General features: G+C 54.8%; 1 protein-coding gene across 1 annotated transcript in view; it reads left to right on the top strand.

Annotated features, from left to right (window-relative positions):
* The window catches only part of AKT2 (AKT serine/threonine kinase 2), a 32950-nt gene that overhangs the window by 1481 nt on the left and 12833 nt on the right, over nucleotides 1-18636 (top strand). Inside the window, exons 2-4 of the mRNA XM_074937740.1 lie at nucleotides 14794-14934; nucleotides 17275-17403; nucleotides 18024-18135. Coding sequence (XP_074793841.1) covers nucleotides 14889-14934; nucleotides 17275-17403; nucleotides 18024-18135 — 287 coding nt within the window. The 5' untranslated portion in view covers nucleotides 14794-14888. The remainder of the gene's footprint in view (nucleotides 1-14793; nucleotides 14935-17274; nucleotides 17404-18023; nucleotides 18136-18636) is intronic.

Here is an 18636-nt window from a genome sequence, read left to right on the forward strand (position 1 = left end):
AGAATGTCTTGCTGTTTGTCACTACGACTTCTTTGAAAGCATCTGCTCCTTGCCATTTTATCCACAGGACAGGATGTAGGACGTGGTAGAGATGCAAATCTTTGAAACTAGTGTTTGGCTTCTGTTTTTCATTGCCACTTGGAAACCATAAACACTTAAAAATACACCCAAACTGTGCAAGTTGTAGGGCTGTATTTTTATCTCTGCATGCCAGTGACAGGGCTGAAAACCACTTGCTCTTTACTCTTGTGGATTCTTACTTGTCATCAGAATCCCTCGATAGCAGTATGGTTTGCTGTCAATATGGGAAAGCTGGGTAATAAACAAGGCAATATACTAAAAATAACTCAGAATAGCATTCGGGGCTTTGAAAACAGGTTTGTCTGCTTGCTTGCTGGTAAGTTAGAATTGGCGAGTGGGCAGTTGATGTTCTCCTTGTTGTTTCCATCTTCCGTTGTGCTTTGGGCAGCAGGTGCAATCGTGCTCTGCGTTGTACATAAGGTTGTATTAGAAATCCCAGCTTGTGTTGGCATTGAAAAATGTAGAAAAGCAGATTTCCATAGGCCTTAAAATACGAGGGGGGTTAAGTTAATACTGAGCTTTTAATCTTAGCTTCCTGGAACTCAATTGCTTGGATTTCCCACTCTAGAAATGTTTTAACGCTATCACTTTTGTAGGCAATATGATTTGATTATGGTTGAGGTCAGAACTCCATTCTGCTGGACAGACCCTGCCTCAAACAGCGGAGATGCTAAGACAAGATAGACCCAGGGTGCAAGTGGCGGCTGAGGCCCAGAATGGTGAAATAACTTCTCAGCTGAAGTTGCAGAAGGGCAGTGGCAGATCTGGGAACGGGAGCAAGGTTCTCTGACTGCTGGTCCAGCATCGCCACCAATGGACTGCACTGCCTCAAAGATTAACTGTGTCCACTCTAAGGCAATGACTCAAGTGGGACGCTTTTGAGCAAAACGCTCTTTTGTCAGTGTTTGCAGCGTGGTTAAAAACACCGCTCTCCGGATAATTATCCAGCCTTTGGCTTTGCTGGCTGGAGTTGCAAGGGGGTAAGGAGGTGCAGTGCAATCTTGCAGAGAAGAGTAGAGGCGAATTTCAGGTGACGGGGCTGTTTGTGTGGGGAAGAGGCTCTCCTTTGCCAGATGCAGTGTCTGCCCCAAACTTAGTCAAGGCTCAGTTGTAAGCAATTATGGTTGTTTGCTTTTCATTCAAGACTGTCCCCTTCCGGTAGGAGCTGAGCATGTAACCAGAGCTGGCCTGGTGAGAAACGGGCAGTCAGGGCTTCCTGACGGAATGTACAAGGGGACTCTCAGCTTTCCACTGGAACAGGTAAAGCTGTTGAAATCTGTACAGCTTCTTCATGGTCATTTTACTAAGGCTCACCTCCCCGCGCTCCTCCTGAAGCATGGGGTAGCATGACAGCTGTCCGGGAAATGAGTCTGGTTTAATAGAACAGGGAATGGAAGTCAGGACTCCTGGGTTCTGTCCCCACTCTGGGAGGCGAGTGGTGTCTAATTGTTAAAGCAGGGGGGCTGGGAGCCAGGACTCCTGGGTTCTATCCCCAGCACTGGGAGAGGAATGAAGTCTAATGGTTAGATGGTGAAGTCTAAAGGCCAGGACTCCTGGGTTCTATTTCCAGCTCTGCCACTGATTTGATTTGCCCAAGGTCACATGGCTTGTCCCATCTTAATTTTACCATCGGGGGTTAACATCTGCAGTTTCCACAATATGCTATGCATCCGATGAAGTGAGCTGTAGCTCACGAAAGCTCATGCTCAAATAAACTGGTTAGTCTCTAAGGTGCCACAAGTACTCCTTTTCTTTTTTCTTTTTACGAATACAGACTAACACGGCTGTTACTCTGAAACCTCCCAAGGAGAGGTGCCTGGGTTGCTTAATGTGTGGAAAGCTGTGAGATCGTTTGACACAAGGGCTGTAGAAAGGCCATGTGCTGTGATTACTTATTACCATTAACTAGCGGATACCTGGGAACCTGCTGAGAAGCCCTGGATCTTGGGCGGAGCACTGAGCCAAAGGAAGGATTGTAATGAAAGATGTTTCTGTCTGGAGAACAGAAATGTGCTTTAATCAGAGAACAGGTTCAAGGTCAGATTACGACATTTTTCAGAAATGTTCCCTGTTGCAGCATGGAGCCACTTGTGATCAATTTGGGGCCAGAACTGCTCAGCAGACTTGGCGATTAGGGTGGGTGAATTTTCAGGACGAGGAGTAAATGGGAAAATAGACCCTCCCTTTCTAAACGATGCGGTTTTGTTCATAGGAACTTTGTGCAGGTCTGTGCACAGGATCGTTTCCAAATACCTGTCGTGCCCCGCCCCCCAGGAATTCGCCTGCCCCTGCACTCTGCATATCAGCCTGCACATGCTGGGTGGTCTGAGCTCGCGGGTTATTGACGCTCTGTAGGAGCATTGTCTTTCCAGAGGAATGTAAACCACGGCTGCTACGTGTGTGGTATGAATTGTACCTACCGTTATCTGTCAGTGGGATACCAGGGCAGTGCTAGTGAGGCATCCTCATCTCCACGGCTCTGGATTTGATCAGGAAGTGAGCTTGGAACGAAGGTGCAGAGACATGCGGTCATTCCAGCCGATCTGAAATAATGGGTTAGTGGGGTAATCCTCTTGGAGCAGTTCACTTGTCGTTCTGTTCAGCGCTGTTCGAAGGGAGAGCTGTGGGTGGCTTGCTTTCCCGGTGGAAGTCCCTTTATCTGACGAGCTGGTGCAGGAGGAGGCATGTCTATTAATGGTCCTGAGAAGCTGACTTAGAAAACAAACTTGTCCTGTGATGTGACCAGTCAGAAATGACACGTGGCGGTTGGCGAGACTTGAAACCCTATGGCAGCACGTCAATGTAGACGCTTACTGCGGTGATGGGAGGGCTTCTCCTGTGGTCACAGAAAGTCCACCTCCCTGCAAGGCGGGAGCTAAATCAAGAGAAGAATTCTTCCATTGACCTAGCGCTGTCTGCACTGGGCGGGGTAGGTCGGCTTAACTGCATCGCTGGGGTGTGTGGATTTTTCATACCCCCAAGCGACAGCGCTCGGTCGACTCAACGTTTGAGGGTAGACCTGGCCCTAGTTTGGTCCCTGTCATTGCTTGGGTTCTTAGGTCATCAGTACTAACGAGTGGGCAGGTGCTCAGGCGGGTGCAGTAGGAGGAGATGGTAACCGCATGTTTACCTGTGTTGAACACTTGTAATGGACTAGCTGAATAATGCTGTGGGGATGTCTATCCTAGTGCACTCCGAGACTAATCAGTAACTCACCAGCACAGGGCGCGTTCTGCTTTGCAGCTGGAACAGCTGCTCAGAGTCCTCGTCAGGTGCGTCAGTGTCGCTGGCCCCACTTTAAAGATGGGGAACGTGAGGCACAGTGAAGGGAAGTGACTACCCAGGACATCACAGAAGCCGCAAATCTTGCCTGTTGCTGGTAGTGTCTAGCCACCGTTCCAGTCGGTGTGGTGACTCGTAGCCCACACACCCTCCCAGACGTGAGCCGGACAGGGGAGTCCTGGCTCCCAGCCTTATGCTTTAACTAGGCCTTGCTTCCCCTTCCTGGAGTAACACTTGGAGTGTTTAACATCAAAGCTTTTTTTGCAGACATAGGTGTGTGGGTCCAGAGACCTCTGAGTCCCATGGAAGTTGCTTGTGGAATTCCAGGTTGCCGATGGCCAGGAGTGGCTCCCCACCTGTGGGATTGAGCTCCTGTGTTCTCAGCCCTTAGGGTGAAATGTGCTGACGCTCTCTGTCTGAGGCAAGAAACAGAACCAACCCTCTGCAGCGTGTCCAGCTGCCTTGGGCTGCAGAGGAGGGTTCGAACAGGGAAAGTGACTCTTTGCAGACTTTGAGAAAACCGTGAAGCAGTGTCCTCTGCTTCCCAGGGATGCCGAGATGGGAGGTGCTGCTCCTTTGCATTAGCCAAAGTGCTTCCTTAGCCCCTCTCATGCCTGCCCCCAACTCGCTGCCTATTGTCCGTTTCCTGTTGTGAGTTGTCGGCATCTGTCATTCATGCCCATGTCCGATGACGCAGCTGATGCTGCAGCCCTGACCTCCAGTGACTTGCTGCTCGCTAGTGAGCAGATATCCCTTTATTCCTAACATCTTCCCCCTCTGTAAAGTTCATGCCAGGCTTTGCAACTGCCTGGAAGTGAGCATGGGCTGTTTGACAGTAAGTGAGGAGCAGCGATTCAAGCAACCCAAGCAGCCTTTAAAACCCAACCAAGGAAATGCCATGCTCAAGCAGAAGTGCCAAGTATTAGCTGTGTAGCATCCGGGGATGCAGCTTGGCGACAAGCTTCTGTATCCAAAAGAAAGCATCCGTGTTAGGTTCGTTTTATTCAGTATTGAACCTTCTTTCTTACTCTGAGACAGAAATCCTCCCTGGCCCCTGCATATGGCTTGACATGGATTCCATCGGGCTTTTGCACATGTCTGCACCCATCCCTGCAATCTGTCTGGCAGAGGCAGATTTATATATTTTCCTTAATTGGATGCATGATGTGGTGAAGCAAACCTAGAGCCAAGAGCTGTGAACTCTGAAGTTCAAAGGCTGGCTTTGACTCTGCAGCCTTGTCTGGTATCAGAGTTGCCCCACTTTGACTTTGAACTGGGGTGCAGACTCCTCTGTGAACACTCTTAAACTCTGCTTGTATCGATTTTTAGGAATAGAGTTAAGCAAAATCTATATAAACCGGGTTTAAATCTAATTAAGAATGTCCACACTGGAGTTCGCTTCAATTTAATGGGACCAGTTTAAAATCATGCTTTTAAACTGAAGCAACTTTGAAGATAGAAGGCCTAACTCTTCCTCTGAATTTGTCAGGTCACTTGATTTCTTCCTCAGTTATCCCATCCATATAAATGGGGTGATTAATACGTATGTCTAAAGTGTTTCTTAAATCTGCCCTTTGTCTGCAGCTCACATTTCTGTTGGAAATGGCGCGTGTATACTTGCTGGAGGTGTGCTGCAGGAATTGCTTTGTCTCCTAGTTGCCTAGTCGTGATGCTAATGCTCAGATTCGTGACAGAGGAAGGGGAAGCATGTGCGTCCTGGTCTCGCTCGAAGCTGCTGTTAATGATCACGCTCAGTGTCAGTGTTTTGGTGACATCCAGACAAGCCATCAGTCAGTGTGGCTTTCATTTCTGCAAGGTGTTAATCGGGACCTCAGGGGAACCTGTAGTGTGGCCTGTTGTTGTTTTTTTCTTCCCTTGGGTTAGTCTGTGGTTTTTCTGGGGGGGTTACAAAATGAAAGTATGAAAGATTTTTGTTTCAGGCTTCCAGGAAGTGATGTTTGATGGAGCTCAGTGATGGAATGGAAGGCTCAGATTCTGCTTGTCCCGGGCTGTGTGCTGGCGTTTACCTCTATCTCATGTTGGCTGTATTACCATGAGCAGCACGCAGCGCCTGTAACAGCCCTACTCAGCGCTGGGGAGTAGTGAAGTCTCCGTAAGGTGTGGGGTTCTCAGACAGTGCTGCCAACTCTTGTGAGGTTTGCCATGTTCCGTCAATCCCCAGCTCCTGGAGTCAAGATTTGGTGATTATCTTGGCCTTCATTTAAACTAAAATAAGTTCCTAGCCCTTGTGGCTGTGGAGAAGCACTTGAAAACATGACCCAGAAAGCAAATCAAAATAACCCAATGTCTGTTATTTTGTATACTTGTGTGACTTAAAACAATTCCATGATTTTTGGTGGGCCTTTCTCAGGGTTTTAGAAAGCTTTGTGCTGGCAGGGCTGCTTATCCTTTATCTTACTGTTAAAAAAAAATCCACTGGGCTCATGAGTTTGGTACAGCTTGAGTGTTAAGTCAAGCAACACGACAGTTAATACTTCCTTTGCACCTTTCATGTCAGGAGCCTGGTGCTTTTGAGATATTGAAAGCCATGATCCTGCACTTTGTTCCAGGCTGACTTGAGACTTTGTAATCCCTCTGAGCTTGGGAAATTACTATCCCCATTTTACAGCTGGAGAAAGAGAGGCATGGAGGTACAGTGACTTGCCAAAGCCAGTAGTGGTTTTAGAAATAGAACACAGGAGTCCTGACTCTCAGATCGGACACGGTCCCTACATAAAACATGTTGGTTTTTTAAAAAACTTGACTACAGAATGAAGTGCAGCCCACCACTATTGTGGTTAAGGCACTACTGGAGTAAAACTCAGGAGATCTGGGTTCATCCGTCACTCTGCCGTGCCCTTCCCACGTCACTTAAACCTCTGGGCCTCAGTTCTCCCTCTGGCAACTTGGGGGGGGGGAGAGGGGGTTGTGATCTTGCTTCTGTTTTGTCTGTTTGGATTGTAGGTGCTTTGGGACAATGAGTACAGTGCCCCCCTGAGACTTGGCCGTGCTATTGTAGTGCCAGTGAGACACCCCGACTGAACGGTGCCATGCCTAGTGCCAAAGTCATGGCTAATAACCCAGGTTCTCCGGGAAATCATAGTCTGCCAGGCTAGCCGGCGCAGTGGGGAGCGCACCGAGGCGGGAGAAGCTGCATGTTCAGTGGAGAAGCTATAGATGTGTGTTATTTCCCTCTAGCTTGTTTTCCAGCAATGAGTCACTGGGAACCCCCTCGTCCCCCCACCAGGCATCTTTTGACACAGGTGAACGCAGCCCGTTACACGTATCTCAAAGGTGAAATCAAGGTCACATCGGGGCTGGAGCTCTGTCACCCCGGCACATGTGGTTTTCTCTTACTTCGGGGGCCTCCTTTTCTCTTGTTGATGTTTGACCAGCCAAAATACTAGACTCGGCAGAAATACAGGATGTGGTGATGTGTGGTGAACTGAACTGTCTCTCGCATGCACAGGGTAAAACTCATCCCTCGCTGTGTGGAATGGTGGAGCTACTTGTTGGGTCTTTCGGGGGGTTGTGCCCCACTGTACGTGGCTCGCCCATCCCTCTACTCTGCTGTGTACCTGAACAGTACAGATGATCTCCCTGCTCCCGCTGGGACGTCGGTGCGGCCCAGCAAGCCAAATCCATGGTGTATATGTGCATTTGATCGGATGGAATAAGCACTTGTTTGCAGTTCTTGAGCCACCGGAGAGGTTTGCCAAAGGATGTCAGATGTCAGACAACCAAGTGGAATAGCTAATGTTTATTGAGCCTTTTGTTCCAGTGTCTGTCAAACGTAAACCCGGGGAGGGGCTGTGCCAATCCGCAGACAGGCTGGGCGGGTGCCTGAGAAGAGAAGGGGCATTGTTTCCCAGGGACGCTTACGTCTCCCCTGGCACGGGATGCCACCCAAGTTTCTGCAGGGAGCCTGGGGTCTCTTGTGGGTCCCGACAGGTTAGGACTGTTCTCTGCCGGGGAGCTTTGCTTTATACACTTCCATCCTAACCGCTCCTCTGCTTCTCCCCGTTCTGCACATCCTGAAAGGAGTAAACAACCTAGTGTGTACTTAGCTGAGTCTCACAGCCAGCTAGGCAACAGGCTGGCCTCCCTGCCCCCCTCTGGGGTGGGGACGGGGGGCAGACCAGAGCTGGGTCTGAGCGGCAGCATCGCTCCCCGCAGTGCCCCGGTGGGACGGTACCGAGCAGAGGCCCCTTCTGGCTAGTCTGTAGCAGACCTGTCTGCATCTGAGCTGCTCCACTCTGCCCCTCTTTGTAGAGCGCTGCATGTCAGTCTCTCTTCGAGATCTCTCCTTGCACCACAGAGTATTAGCCCTTTGCTGCTGGGAGCTAATTCCCGGCCCACCTCTGACATTAAAGCCACCAATCAATCCAGTGCCAGATGCTTCAGAGGGAATGAACAGAACAGGGCAATTATCGAGTGATCCATCCCCTGGCGTCCAGTCCCAGCTTCTGGCCGTCAGAGCTTTAGGTCCGCCCAGAGCATGGGGTTGTCTCTAACCCTCTTGGCTTGTAGCCATTGATGGACCTGTCCTCCATGAATATGGAATATATTTTACTTCTAGCTGAGGATCTCAGGGCACTTTGCAAGTATTTAACCCTTCCAGGGCTGCTCAGGGAGGTTAGGTTCCTAACGTAAGTTCCATTTGACAGAAACTGAGGCCCCGAGTGAAGAGCCGACCTCCCCGAGGGGATGATGCTCTGGTCTCCTGGGCCTTAGCTTGGAAAATGCACAGAGAGGCAGTATCGAAAATCCTGCTCATTTAGATCTGCTCCCGCTCGACCAGCTGGAAGCAGGGATGCCTGGGGGCAGTTTTCTGGCCTGCGCTGAGCGGGAGGTCAGACTCTTCAATGTAATGGTTCCTCCAGCCTCAGAGTCGCTGAACCGATGGCTTTATTTCCAGTGAACCCAGCTTTCTGTGGGCGTGCCTGCAAGGCCTAGTGCCCCAGCCCCAAACCTATGCTGTTTGCATTCCAGTCCTGTGCAGAATCTCTGCCGGAGGGCAGGGCTCTGCGGAGACAGGTTGTCCGTGCACGCCGACCCGGGCACCTGTGACCTGCCGGACTGAGCGTTCAGAGCAAGGGTCTAAAGTACTGAAGGCTCGGTCAGAAAATCGATAGGCCAGTCCCTGCTGCATCTGTCTGTTTGCTGTCCCTTGCCTCTCTCTGGTGTTCTCACATGGCCCCAGGGCCCCAGCAAGTCTGCAACTCACCATCTTTAATAGACAGGTTTTTCTCCCACTGGGCCTGGGAAGCAGCTGAATAACGGAGACCCTGGTGCGCTGAGGTCAGACAGGAAGACAGTGTCAGAGCAGGGACTTGAAGCTGGCTCTGCCAAGTCCCCAACTAGCGTGCTAATCACTGGGCGCTCCTTCCGTCATGCAGCTGCAGCGAGCCTTCTCAGAAGAGCCGTCCTTTCACACCTGGCCCATTCCTATCTCCAGGCCAGCAGGGAAACTCACGATCACCCAGAAGGCAGGCCCCGAAGCGGAGCTCTCGCTCAGCCGTGTCACGTGCTGCTTCTGGCGAGCTACACCTAGTGCCACGAGCCAGCCTGGCTTTCTCAGGGATTGGTGAGGGAGGGCAGTCCTTCTACCCCGAGACGGATTTTCAGCTTAAGACTCCAGGCATCTCTGGTGGCACTGTAACCACCATTGGGCTCTGGCTGTTCCCCGGCAAGGAACTGGGGGTGCCAGGGGAAGCTGATCTAGTGAAAGTGAGCAGAGGGATAATGGAAGGTGCTGGATTGACCCTCCTGGGGCCCAAAATCTTCAGGGTACAGCCCTTGTAGTAGCAGGGAGAAGCTTACACATGCACCGGGATGGGGTCCCCCCAAAGTGCTCTGAGATCTGCTGGTCAGAGCTCTGTGTGTGTGAGTGAGAGAGAAGGACAGGAGGAGCTCAGGTTCTGTAGCCCGTTTAGCCCTTCCCCGCTCCAGGAGGTGACTGGCAAGTCTGGCCCTCCGAGGGGAGCCTGTCAGCCTGCCATTGGATGGCGGTGCAGGCCTGGCTGCTGCTGAGCTCACTTGGTTTCCAGCTGGTGACCTCCAGGTGAAAGGCTGCTCTCCTGCAGGAGCCCGCCAACCCCGGCCAGCGCGGAGTCTGAAGAAGTGCTCGAGTGGCCACCGTGAAGTGCTCGCATCCCCTGAGGCTCCAAGGCTCGTGCTGCCTGGCTTCTCCTCACTTATTTCTAAAGGTCGCGGGTCAGTCTCACTGCTGTCCTGGCAGGCGAGAGCTGGCGCGTGTGAGCAGGGGCGCTGCCTGCCTGGACATCACTTTGCTCTCTCTCATTGCATGTGGCTGTCCAGTAAAGTCACAGAATCCAAGGGTGGGTTCCAAACGCCTCGAGCATTGCTTCTGCTAAGGGGCGTAATGTTCCCCAGGGGTAGGCTGATCAGCTCCGCTCTCAGGATGCTGCCGGACGTCGACACTTTCCAATGCTTGTTCTGTACCTGAGGAGCGTGTGTGGAACCCTGGGCTCCGATGGCACTTATTGCGGAGCTGGGGAGGACGGGTCAGGTGATGGGTCGATCCGAGCTGCTCTTAGATTGCAAACTCTTCAGGGAAGAGACTTTGGGGGAGACGTTTCAGAAGCATCTAAATGAGTGAGGAGCCAGCAGGAAGGTCAGTGGGGCTTTGGCTCATAAGTGACTTTGACCCGTCTGAAAACCTTACCCTGTGTCATCTGATGGGGGCATTCCCAGACCCCATGGCCTTACACCGAAGACAGCTGGAGAAAGGTTTAGTTTTCTCCCTCTGGGTCAGAGCCAGCCATGGTTTATCTGCAAAGGTCTGGTCTGTCTCTGCTGTTCTCTTGGCTCCAGCTTGGTCTGAGCATGCGGCAGTCACAAATACAGGTGATCTAGTCACTGTTAAAGGCATATGATGTTCGCCGGAAGGTGGATCCTCACCGTTGCGCCGTGTCCCACAGTGCTTGCCACCTGCGGGCTCAGAATCGCTCCCAACTCCTCAGAATTGTTGGCATTCCCCAAATGGCTTCTCTTGGCGGGCGTACCCGCGCCAGCTGGCAGTTTGCAGGCTTTGTGGCCACTCTGAGAACCTGTGGGACCCTACAGAAATTCCAGCCCTTGATAATTTGGTTGTTAATCTGCTAAGATTTACGCTTATGCTGGGACTGCATCTTGTCTCTAGCTAGAGCCACAGCGTTTGCTCAGTCCTGGGCTCCAGGCTCTTCTCAGAAGAACATTGTTTTTTAGCCTCTCCTTGCCTTGGCCTGCGGCCCTGGGATGGAGGTAATGTTACCTCCTGCGCTTGGAGATGGCCAGGTGAAGGGCATGTTACTAGTAGGTGAGGATCCACGTTTGCCGTTCGTCTGACCGGTGCTGCTAGTGGAATTTCAGAGGAGGACTGCATGGAGCTCTGGACTGGGACTCAGCAGACCTGGGTCCTGTTCTAGCTCTGCCATTGGCCCACTGCATCACTGTGGGCGAGCCACTTCCTGTCCCCGTGCCTCAGTTTCCCCTCTATGAACAGGGGTGATGCTACTTTCCTTCTTTGTAAAGTGCTTTGAGCTCTCTGGATGAAAAGCTAGGTGTTCTTATTAAATCAAAGCGAGCCCAGCCAGGCTGTGGGCTTGACGCCACCTCTCTGCCGAGCTCCAAAGAAGTCGCCGGTGGGGAAAACAAGAGACACGAATGGGTGCTTCCAGGAAGTCAGTTCTTCTGCCAAGGGTGCAGTAAGCCACCGGGCTGTTGGTCTGGCCTGTTTCACCCACACGTTCATTATAAACTATTCCCCGGGGGGTTTCTCGCAGACCGACAGGACGCCTCTAACGAGGTCACTCAGGGAAAGGGTTACATTCTGGTGCCAACAGAATCCTCTGAAGTCGTCTGGGCAAGGGGATGGTTCCTTTTGGAAATCGATTCTCTCCATATGCCAGCAGGTTCACTGGGTCTTACCCCTTTGTTTGCTGTCCCCTAATCACGTGGTTCTGTCTTTCCAGCTGCCGTCCATTTGCGTGCGATCTAGCCTATTGCCAATACCTTTCGCCTTGCGCGGGAGGAAGACCCGGGTATGCGTTCGCAGCCTCGCACTTGGGCTGCGCGGGAGCATCTGGGGTCAGCAGCTGCAGTGGCTTCTCTCTCTTGTCTTATGCCGAGACAGGGCGCTCTGTGCCACAGTTCACAAGACGGGAAGATGCTGTTATTGCTGGACCTTTAGCACTGTTATGTAAATGAGTGAAATCCAGTTGCAACGCTGGCTTTGTTTGTTAGCTAGGATTGCAGTCGTAGTTGTGTATAAACTTGTCTGCTGGGGTCAGAGTGATGTCGTCTTTCTCCCAGTCTTGTTTCTGTTCAGTTTTGCCAATGAAAATACGTGTAGATTAAATCGCCTTATTTGTGCGGGGTTTATTTAGCTCAGGCCTGGAGCACGCAGGGAGAAGTGTGGCAGTTCTGTGGCCACATGCAGCCCGCGCCTGGCCCGCTCGCTGTCTGCTGGTGTGTGGACCATAATTCTCTGACGTTGCATTCTGTAAAACCAGGGGACAGTCGGCGCGTCGAACTGGAAGCTTGGAGCGCTGGAGTGCGGCCCTTTGGCCGCCGCCCGCTCAGGCCTTAAGCCAATCCCTTCCCAAACGCGCTGGCATGTCTCCTGCTCTCTTTGCCTGTGTCCGGGGTGCCTCACTCAGGATTTTGGCAGATCTGTTTGAAAAGCCCCTGTGATTGCCGTGGGCTAAGTATTGCCAAAGTGCCTGTCGGGTATTTCCAAATGGGCGTAGCCACCTGCTCTGTGTACGCCCACAGGCTGGCCTGGCATTGGGTCATAATATTACACGTTGCCTCTTGGGCATTTGCCAGTTTGGTCTTACGGGGCGAGCTTTGGTCCCCTGGTCTCCAACCTCAGTTACCCCAGTGGCTGTTCTGGGCGAGTCCAGATGTGTGGGCTTCGCTCCCGAGCGGGAGGACAGGCTGCAGAGATGGGAGCGGAGAGAGCTCTGGCCAAGCGTCTGGGCTGGTCAGATCTCCGAGGAAAACAGGGCAAGTAGGATCCTTTCTTCAGCCCGGTCAGCAGAGAGCGGGCGACGCATGTCCGTGATAGGGCACGAGTGAGGAACCCCGGTTCCCGAGAGGGATGCGCACTGGAGGGCACTCGAGTTGAATAGGAGAGCTGGCTAGGGGGCAGCGTGCCCGAGCTCCAACAGGCCTTCGACACCAAGGAACTCTTGGCAGGCAATGTGACCTCTTCCGCTGCATGGGCTGGAGCTTTCTGGGGCCCTGTCCCGGCTCCACTTGCTCCTATTCAGGCGGCCCTGGAACCAAAGCAGACCACCAGCAGCGTGACGTTTCACCCGTTGCGTCTCCACATGAACTTCCCTCCGCAATTTCCCGTCCCCAAATGGCAGCAGGGACGTGGGAGAAGCAGGATGGCAAGGCCCGCATGAGGAGCAGGTGAGTTGTAAGGAAAGGGGAAAGTGAGCAGCACAGCGGGTGTTGAAAATTAGCGGGGTGTTCTGTGATTGGCCATTCCTGAGTGGTTCCAGGAAAGCACGGATATGCGAGGGCATCAGAAATAGCCACGGTAGATGGGGCAGCTTTGCAACGCTGGGATAGCCGCCTTTCTAGTGACCTGAAGTTTTATTTCAACCCTTGTCTCTGTTCATTCTAGTCCTGTCGTTCCGATGACCATCGTGCGTACTTTTCCTACTTCAGTCCTGCTGTTTGCCGGGGCTGCTAGCTTGGGCGGAGCTAGGACTGAAGCAGAGCGTGTGAACTCCCCGGCTTTGGCGGCTCACGAAGTAGCTAGTCCGGGGCGAGGGAGCCTGTCACGCTTTGATCGCTGATGTGGGGGGAGAGGATCCCTCTGCTCCACCAGCCCGGTGTCATCGTGCTGAGTTGAAAAGGCATGTCCAAGGCATGGCATGGGGAGGAAGGCCCAGGCCCAAAGTGACTGGAGACCCAGGAGCCGGTGGTGCTGTTGCTGGGCCGTGGAAACCCGGCCTTGTGCCTGTATGTTTTTACCTTCCTGCACGGGTCTCGTGACCCTACACTGCGCCGGGCTCCAGCCTGGCCTAGGGAAGCGCCCCTTCACGGGTTCGAGTGGTACAGTCGCCTCTCCTGGAGCACCCTGATTTCCCTGCCTCGCCACTCCATCGTGGAGCGAACGGCCGAGCGGCTCCCCGGCCGAGCGTTCAGCACGCTGATCCTAATAGCCGAGCTCCTGCAGTGCGGGGCCCTGGCATTGGGGCCGGGCGCTGCAGGGCCCCTGGGCTTGCTGGAATGACAATAGATCCAGCAGGCGTGCCGAGCGGCCTGGCAACTCCCGGCGCTTGGCGCTCCTCACGCCCCATCGCTAGTGATCTGTTCCCAGAGCCGGGCTGCGCTCGAGAGGGAGAGGGCTTGGCAAGGGGTGCTGTCGGCAAAGGTGTCAAACCCTGGGCTGGGGTGAGCCCCGAGCTCCCCCTTGGGGAGCCGTGCAGAGGCCTGGACCTGGAATCAGCGCTGGGGTGGTTCAACCCCGTTGCCAGCAGGAGTTTTCCTGACCAGCCTGCACAGCGGACACTCCTCCGTGTCCGAGCGGAAGTGATGGCAAGCGCTCTCGGGCAACGGTCCTGGCTCTGTGCCAGCCACAGCCTCGCCTGTCCAGCGTGGGCCCTGCGGGGTTCCAAGACTAGCCCTAGCCCTGCCGCCTCCAGCCGCCCCCTCTCTCCCCGTCAGCTGCTGCTCCTGCCTGCCGCCCCGCAAGTCCTGTCAGGTGACTTGGATTAATTTTTCTCCAGCTGTTTGTTTTGTAAGGGCTCTTGCCTGTGGAGCGTGTGTGTTTTCCCCGCCAGCGTCTTTGATCTGAGCATGTGCGATTAGTGCCTCTTATCTCCAAGGCTTTTTATCACCCGTGATGGTAGCACATGGTGCTGCGGGGAGATAAGGGTCGCTGGAAACAGAGGTAAACACCTCGCTGGCTGCCTGAGCAGGTAGCTGGGCTCTCCCTGCAAACAGGGCTCTGATTCCCCAGGGCCTGTGTTTACGGAGACCACATCGATGTAGCGGGGGAGTTTAGCGGGGGAGTTTTTAATGATACCCAGTGTGGGGGCGGTTTCCTACTGATACTGCCTTTCTGTCTTCACGGGAGAGCTGCGTCTGTGTGCTTCGCCCCGTGCACGGCGCGGAGAAGAGGGCACTGGGGGGCCAGAGGAAGGGCATCTCCGATCACACACACACACACCCCCCCCCGCTCTTTGTCTGCCTTCTTGGTTTGGTTTGTAAGCTCACAGGGGCAGGCACTGGTGTGAAGACTCTCGCTGGCGTGTGCTCAGTCCTGTGGGTGGAGGGGGGCGGATTCGGTCCCCGTGGTGAGCGACACTGGATCTTTAGTGGCGGCGTTCGTGGGAGCTCCGTCCACAGCTTTGTCTGGACATCCAGTGAATTCTGCGATGGCAAATGGCCTCTTTTCTTCTACAGACGCTCACTGCGCCCACAGCTTGTCCTGCAGCGGCCAGCGTTACCCTGGTTCCTTGTCCTGCCCTGCAGAGGTGGCTGGGAGCTGGGGCACCAACATGAACGAAGTGTCAGTCGTCAAAGAGGGCTGGCTGCACAAGAGAGGTAAGGATCCCACCCGAAGGTGGTGCGTGTTGGGGGCACACAATCACACCAGCCTAACTAAAGGTGGGATTTTAAACCGGTGCAGCTTTGTGTGTGGACACTCTGATAGGGTTTAAACTGGCCTATGCTGGTTTAGTTTGCACTGTGAATTGTTTTAAACCGATGTAAGTGTGGCTACGCAGGTGTTTGCACTTGCTGAACTAATCTGGTTTTTGAACTGCTGCAACTCGTGTGTGAACCCAAGCCCTAGCTGTTTGCATCGCGGCTTTCAGCGGCTGCAAGCCTTTTCTGGGCCCTGCAGATAAGCTTGCTGTAATCCTGAAAGAGGAGAGTGCAGAGACTGCTCACCCAGGGTGGCAGGGCTCCTGCAGCTCTCCTCTGACCCGCTGACTCCAACAGCAGGTAGCTTGCCCCCCTTGCTGTCCGTGGGCAGCCCCTACGGGGCGTCCAGCACTCTGAAAGCCAAGCTGTAACTGCAACTGAATGACAGGCCAATGTCCTGCCTCCTCTCCTCGGACCTTCTGGCCTGTCCAGCCTCTCCGTCATGCCTCGGGCAGGAAGTCTCCTTCCGGAGCAGCGTCTGCCATGGGCAGATCCGGGGCGATTCCTTGCCGTGCTGTGCTGAGGAATCAGGGTGGCCCCAAGGGGAAGGTGCAGCCTCTGGCTGCAGGGAGGCAGCGCGGGGCAGAGGCTCTGTGCTCCCTGGTGGAGAAGGGGAAGCTGTTTGAGGGCTGTGCCGGCTTAGTGGCATCCCTTCGGCTTTGGGGCACCGTGGGCAATTGCCCCTTGCAGCTGCTGGAGAAAAGGAAGGCTCTGGTTTCCAGTCACTGAGCTGCCCAGCCTCCCCTTTCCCTGCAGCACACAGAGCCCCGGAGCGTGGGGTGGAAGGGCGCTCAGACAGACAGGAGCCCTGCCCGAGTGTGCCTCGCCTGGCTGGGCTTCATGTTCTGAAGCTAGGGCCTGAGCTGAAGAGAGCAGGAGCCTTTCCATTGGCTTCTGTGGGCTTGGGAGCAGGTCCTCGGCTCGGTCTGACTGCAGCACGCGCGGGGAGCTCTGACCCGGGCCCTGGTCGCAGCGCAGTTAGAGCCGTGTGCCAGTGGTCAGGCTGAGGCCCAGTTTGCTCGTTTCCCTGGCCAGCGCGGACGAAAGATTATCTCTGAGACCCATGGTAAGTGTCTCAGCATGTGCCCGGAGCAGGGCTTGCTGGCGTCCCTTGCACCCCGGAGCAGGGGCTGGAGAAGTGGTGTGGCTGGCATGGCTTCGCTCCTGGAGCTGCCAGGCGCATCCTCCAGGCCAGCATCTCTGCCCCCCCCCCCCCCCCGGGTGGCTCTGCGCGAGGACCCCAGGCCAGCGGTCGCTTTTATTTTTAGTGTTCTAGAGTGCAGGGGCCTTGCAGCAGCTGTGCAGGGGGTTATTTATAGAGACGCGGAAGGTGGGCCTGTGTTTTCCTTGGTTGCTGAGCACTTTCGGGAGCAGGCGCTGGCAGCCCTGCAGCTCGGACACATCCTGGCTGGCTCCCATTATTCCAGTGGCGTGCCCAGGGCTTCTGGGTCTAGCAAATGTCTCCTCTCTGCCAGGGAGAGAGCAGGGGGTCAGGATTCAGTGCTATTTCTGTACGTGGCATGGTGTGCCAGGACCAGGGGCTGAGGCTAAGGTGCTAACTATGTGAAGCCACATCCCTTAAAGCAGCCACAGAGCCGGCCGCTTTTGGCCATGGCTGCCGCTTGAGCTAACGTATCGGCTAACGTCCGGGCAGGGACCTGGGAGCCAGAACTCCTGGGTCTGTTCCCAGCTTCACCACTCTCCCTCTGTGAGCCTTGGGCAGGTCACTTCACTAGCCTGCCTTTGGGTGGGCTTCCCTGGGAAATAAGACTGTTTACCTGCCTTACTGGGATTCACAGGGGCCCCAAAGGAAAAAGCAGGTGTTTGGAGGTTCCCCAGAGGTTACCCCTGAAATACCTTAAAGGACCCTCATTTCATCACTAAGGATCTGTCTCAAGTGTTGGCCCAGCGTGGCTGGCGCGGAACCACTCCCACCCTTGGGAGGCCCAGTGCCGCGGTCTCGGTGTCCTTGGCTCTGTGTGAGCCTCTTGCCGCTAAAGCCCCGAAGTGGCTGTGGGGAGCTGAGAGCACTGTGGGCCTTTGAGTCTCTGGAGCGTCTCCAATGAAATTCGGTGGTTTGTCCCTTCGCTGGCTCTTTACTGTGCCCGGGCCTTGCCGAGAGCAGGGCAGCGGCTCGGGTGCCGAAGTCGGGGTGGGAGCTGGTTTGAAGCAGGCTCTGTAGCGAAGGGGCAGAGCGAGGCATGAAATAACACCAGGCATAATTCGGTTTTGTTCCAGGGGAGTACATTAAAACATGGAGACCCAGGTACTTCCTTCTGAAAAGCGACGGCTCTTTTATCGGCTACAAGGAGCGGCCCGAGACGTCTGATCACAGCTTGCCACCTCTGAACAACTTCTCGGTCGCAGGTGCGTCTGCCGGCTAAACCCGGAGGTGCAGGGGGACCCCCAGGGACACGTCCGTGTCTCTCCCCAGCAGATGCACGTCCCCCGTCTCATGGTGCCCATGTCCCCTCTGAAGCCAAGAGGAGAGTTCAGTCTCCAGGAGCTTTGGGCCATGGTGCCCGACATTAGTACCCCGCGAACGGCTTGTCCAGCAGCTGTGTTCCCCTCTCTCGCTGCGGGGCTCTGATGTGACCGCACCGGAGCGCTGTCTGGCAGCCTGCCCCGCTGTCGCTCGGGGGAGAATAGCAACCGGCTGCCCGACACTCGTGTGTGGGACTAGTGCGGGTTTAGTCCCATAGTGTTAGCACCGTTGAGAGCCCTGGTGTGGACAGGCTGCCGGCTGCCATCTTTGAAAGGAAGCTGGCACCCTGGAGAGGTGGCACCGGGAGGTGGCTGGCGCCAGGCCCTGGGTGCTGTATGTGAGGCCGACAGGTGGCATTTAAAGACGTAGGGTAGGGATTTTAATGGGATCCTGCGCTGAACAGGGAGCCAGTGCAGGAGGTTCCAGGTTAGCAAAGGGGACCTGGTCTCAGAAATCGGGGCAGCCTGCACTCCGCCCCCACCCACTCCCCCTCTGCCCCCAGAATGCCAGCTGATGAAGACCGAGCGCCCCCGGCCAAACACGTTCGTCATTCGGTGCTTGCAGTGGACGACTGTCATCGAAAGAACCTTTCATGTGGACTCTCCCGACGAGCGGTAGGTGCAGCTCTGCACACTCCCGTCTGCGTCACGGGGCACCCGCCTCCTCCAGGCCATCACGCAGCACAGGGCCTGGCGGGTGGCAGGGGGGGCCAGGCTCCCTGGGAACTTAGCTCTTTGTCTTCAGATTCCTTGGCAACCACCTGCCAGCCAGCCCTCCCAAACCTGCTGAGAGGCAGATGTTCTCCCCACATCAAGGGGGAGAGGGGGGCAGAGGGAGAAGGGTGTGTCCACCCTAGACCCCCGCAGGCCGACATCAGGGACTCCCTGCATGCTGGGCGTGGCACCGAACAGCTCTGGTCTGAACAGAGGGTGGGAACGGGGATGTGAAGTATTTCGGTGCCAGGCAGGAGCGTTCGCGTGATCCTCCCCTGGAAGGCCAAGCTAGGGGCCTCCGGCTCCAGGTGGGGTGTGTCTAGCTGTTATAGGGGAGGAGACGGAACTCTGTCTGGCTCTCTGTACCCCAGGACCCGCAAAGACCCCCTTCGTGGCAGGCTG

This window comes from Natator depressus, chromosome 23, assembly GCF_965152275.1.
Source record: "Natator depressus isolate rNatDep1 chromosome 23, rNatDep2.hap1, whole genome shotgun sequence".
Lineage (NCBI taxonomy): Eukaryota > Metazoa > Chordata > Testudines > Cheloniidae > Natator > Natator depressus.